We start from the raw sequence: 3,923 nt of genomic DNA, 5'->3' as shown, positions 1-3,923 counted from the left end.
GCCTGTAGTTCTTTGGGACAGAAAGGACAGGAAGGGTGGGCGGGGTCCTCTGGCCTACTCTAGTCTCTGGGCTCATCCTGCTTTGCTGTTGCTGCTAAGTCGCTTCAGTCGTGTCCGACTCTGTGCAACCCCATAGACAGCAGCCCACCAGGCTCCCCTGTCCCTGGGACTCTCCAGGCAAGAACACTGGAGTGGGTTGCCATTTCCTTCTCCAATGCATGAAAGTGAAAAGTGAAAGTGAAGTCGCTCAGTCACATCCGACTCTTTGCGACCCCATGGACTGCAGCCTACCAGGCTCCTCTGTCCATGGGATTTTCCAGGCAAGAGTACTAGAGTGGGTCATCTTGCTTTGGGGGACCCCATATGGAAGGGACCTTAATTGTTCCCTCCCTGCAGCCAGTCTGGTGTCCCCAGCCCAGGTTAAGATCCCGGAGGGGGATAGGTCTTGTCCCTCATACCTGTGACCACAAGAACACCACTCTGGGCTAGCAGGTCTCTTTAATGGCATCTTCACCGGCAGGCATCAAAGCCAGGGCCTATTCCCAGCTGCGCCAGATTGGAGACCTTGGCTTATCGGAGCAAGCCCTTCACAAACCAGCTGTGGGGGCTGGGATCCCTGGGGTGAGCCACCCCTCAGAGTGAGGAGCCCAGTTCTGCCTTCTGCACCTGTTCACTCCTGTGGGTACCATCACAGTATGGGGGCTTCTGGGTTGCCTTGCAGGTACAGAGCGCCACTGTGCGGGTCTCCTGGGCCTTGAACTTCAGTGGGGATAGGCCAGTGCGTTTGAAGAAGTGGGAGCCATCACAGAAGGGCTAGTAAGGAAAAGAAAAGTCAGAGAGACCCAACCCTACCTGCTGGGGCAGGGCAGTGCTGGTAGGGACACAGCTGAGTGACACTGACCAACTTTTGTCATCTGTAATGTGACAGTAATCAGAGTAATTTCAAGAAAATAAAATGCATAAAGGTTTATCATGCACTCTGCCAGTAGAAAGTGTTCAGTACATATGTCCTTACAGGAATAGTTTCTGGGGGACCCAAAAAGAGAATTATCAAAGCAAAATGGTATTTCGAAATGATACCTTATGTATCAGCAACTTTTATACTGATAATGGTTTTTTGGGTTTTTTTAATGGCTCCGAGTCTTCGTTGGTTCATGACATTCATTTCCTTTCCCATGTTCTTAAGGTACGAACTTCTCTGAGTGGCCTTTAAGACTGGACATCAATTTTGTTTGGCTCCAACAAACAACTGGGCATGTTCATGGGGAGTGGATGTTGCCGGGAGGGGGGTGGAAGGAAGGGGAGAAGGTGAGGTCCGACAGCAAACTGGCTGCCTGCTGTGAGCATCTATGCCCTTTCACCCCAGAAGGTGTTCCTACACAGCCTGGGTAATGGAAACAGGCCCAGACAGGTGGTTTGCTACTGAGTGGCAGAGCTGGAGCCAAGCCTCTTGCCCTTGAGTGAGGGTGGGGTAGGAGGGTGGATGGGGGAAGTGTGCAGATAAAAGTCAGCAAACTGGCCCCAGAGGGCAAGAGGCAGAGAGACACAAAGGGCCCGCCAGTGCCAGGACTCACTGGCAGGCAGCAGAGCGCCATGCTCATGAGCAAATCGGTAGCAAAGCAGGACTTCGGGCCCTGGGCTGCTGACAGACACCACATCATGCGGTTTGGAGTTCTGAGCCAGTTCTGAGCCAGCTCAGGAAGGAAAGGGGCCCAGAGGCTAAGAATGTGGGGCAGGTTCCTAAGGGATGGAAGGCTCCTGGGACAGGAGAGGGGAGCAGGCAGCCAGAATGACAGGACAACAAGAAACCAGGGAAGTCACAGAAACTGAAAAAGGGAGAGTTTTCAGGAGCAGACGCCAGGAAGGGGCATACTCGGGGACAGAGAAGCTGCTCAGAGTCTTCCTGATGTTGAGGTCTGAGGCCTGGGAACCCAGATGCTTCCCAGGAAGAAGGAAAGAGGGGAGAGAGAGAGGCAGGCAAGCCTTTCTGGGCAGAGCTGGGAGCTTCTGAAGAGGACAGAACTCTGGCCCCACCCACCTGCCCCAGGACTCAGTTTCTCTCTCTTTGTCTCCATCTTGAAGGCTGGATGCAGAGAACTGGGAGCTCAGGGCTGGCCCAAGAATATCCCCACCCACACCCTTGTGATCCCTCAGGTATATATGGGAAAAAGGAATGTCTTGAAGGGGAGTTCCTGGGCCACACATGGTGTCCCCAAACCACAGATGTGATATGTCAACGGGGAGGGGGATACAGGTCTCTCACCTGCTTTTTGCTGCGGCCACACACACACCACCTGTAGGTTTTCCCAGCCACCAGCTCCACCTTGATAGGTGTTTTTAGGGCCACCACGGACTTGGCTGGGGTTTTGGGGAACCATCGGGCCTGTGGCAGGGAAGATGAAAGGTCAGCACATGCCCTGGAAGCACTTTTCTTGCCTGTGGCCATGTCCAGCTTTCCCAGGGCCCTGGCTGGTGACAGGCTTTCTCTGCATGAGGCTGATCTGACTCCACCCTGCAAGGACCATGCCCCACCCCCAACCACCGTGAGGCCCCCCAAGCTCAGGATAGGGAAGAGATTTCAAGGCTACGAAACCACATATGTTTCAGGGTCCAGGCTTTCCCTTCAAGCCCTGGCTCTCACCCTGGTGCCAGGGGTGGAGGGCCAGGATCCTGCCAGCCTTGGCGAGCCAATGGCACCTGGGATTCGGTTTATCAGGCACCAGGGTCCCTCATGCAGAAGCCTGCTCCCCATCCTCTGCCCTCGGGTCACCCCATCTCCTCTGAGCCAGGGCGAGGTGACCATAGATAGACAAGGGAGTCTCAGGCTGGAGTTTACAAAGCAGGGCTGACCTATTCTGGTTTCCTCCTCTGGTCTCTACCTCGGTGGTCTCTCTGGGCCTGGGGGACTCCGGTGGAGGGAAGGGGAAACAGGGCGGAGTTGGGGGCGTAGGGCTTACCAGCCAGGAGGTGATGTCCCGTCTCTGGTTCAGCGTCTGCAAGGCAAGTAGGCATCCGCGGGGCGGTGATTTGGAAACAGGAAAATAAAGTCAATGGAAAGCCGAAGACTTCCAGAGGGAGGGAAGAGACCGCAGGGCTTAGGCGCGCATTAGTAGTACGAAGGTAATAAGGGCCCCCGAGAGAGGAACGGGAGTTGCTGGGGGAGGAGCCGGCACCCAACGGGCGCTCAGGGACGGCTGCGAAGCACCAGGCGACGCAGGGGTTTGGGGTAAGCTCAGCCTAGGGGCCGGCTCGGAGAGGCGGGGCGATGAGCGGAGGACGGTGGAGCGCAGGACAGGGGAGGGGGCCCGGCCGCGCGGGTGCTCACCCAGGCCGCCGGCCGCACGAGAGTCCCCACGCCGCGCACAGAGCCCATGGCAGGCCCGCTGCCACCACCGCGCCGCGCCGGCTCCGCCTCGCGCCCCGGTCACCTTCCCGCTTCCCCGCCTCCCTCCAGCCCAGCCCCGCCTCGGCCCGGAAGACGCCGCGGGGTTCGCGCGGTGCGGGCCGCGGGCCTGCACGGGTCGTCCAGCCCCAGCTGCCGGAAGTCGGGCCGAGGAGCCGGCCCAGCAGCCCCCTCGGAGCCCCCAGGGTGTGGCGGGCTCTCCGGCGCCCCCTTTGGTACCCGCGTGTCTGCGAAGGACCTGCGCGGAGCATCGCCGCTCGTTTGGTTGCCTGCGCCTCCCGGCGACCCCTCCCGCCTTGTGGGCAGGGTTCCTGCCCGGGGACCGAGACCGTTTTCTCTTGCCGAGCCTTAAGACAGTGCTTCTAGAAGTGCGGTGTGCATATATCTCATCACTTATGGAGTTGTTTTTTTTTTTTTAATCAGATTCCGCCTGGCCCAGAGATACACATTACGTTCTTATGAGTGGAGCAAAGGTATCTGATTTTCAGTACGCAACCTGGGTATTTTGTGCATTTTGGTC

The 3,923-nt window shown here is 57.6% G+C and overlaps 1 protein-coding gene across 1 annotated transcript; it reads right to left on the bottom strand.

Annotated features, from left to right (window-relative positions):
• Positions 1-479: 479 nt before the first annotated feature.
• CISD3 (CDGSH iron sulfur domain 3) lies at positions 480-3,413 on the bottom strand. The gene is made up of 4 exons (XM_002695950.6): positions 3,326-3,413; positions 2,958-2,993; positions 2,264-2,383; positions 480-813 (listed from the first exon to the last, which is right to left on the bottom strand). The coding sequence occupies exons 1-4, from the start codon at positions 3,371-3,373 to the stop codon at positions 634-636; spliced, it is 384 nt and encodes a 127-aa protein (XP_002695996.1). The 5' UTR covers positions 3,374-3,413; the 3' UTR covers positions 480-633.
• Positions 3,414-3,923: the final 510 nt, after the last annotated feature.

Source organism: Bos taurus, chromosome 19 (assembly GCF_002263795.3).
Source record: "Bos taurus isolate L1 Dominette 01449 registration number 42190680 breed Hereford chromosome 19, ARS-UCD2.0, whole genome shotgun sequence".
In the NCBI taxonomy this organism is placed as follows: domain Eukaryota; kingdom Metazoa; phylum Chordata; class Mammalia; order Artiodactyla; family Bovidae; genus Bos; species Bos taurus.
This window is presented reverse-complemented; position numbering and strand designations above follow the sequence as displayed.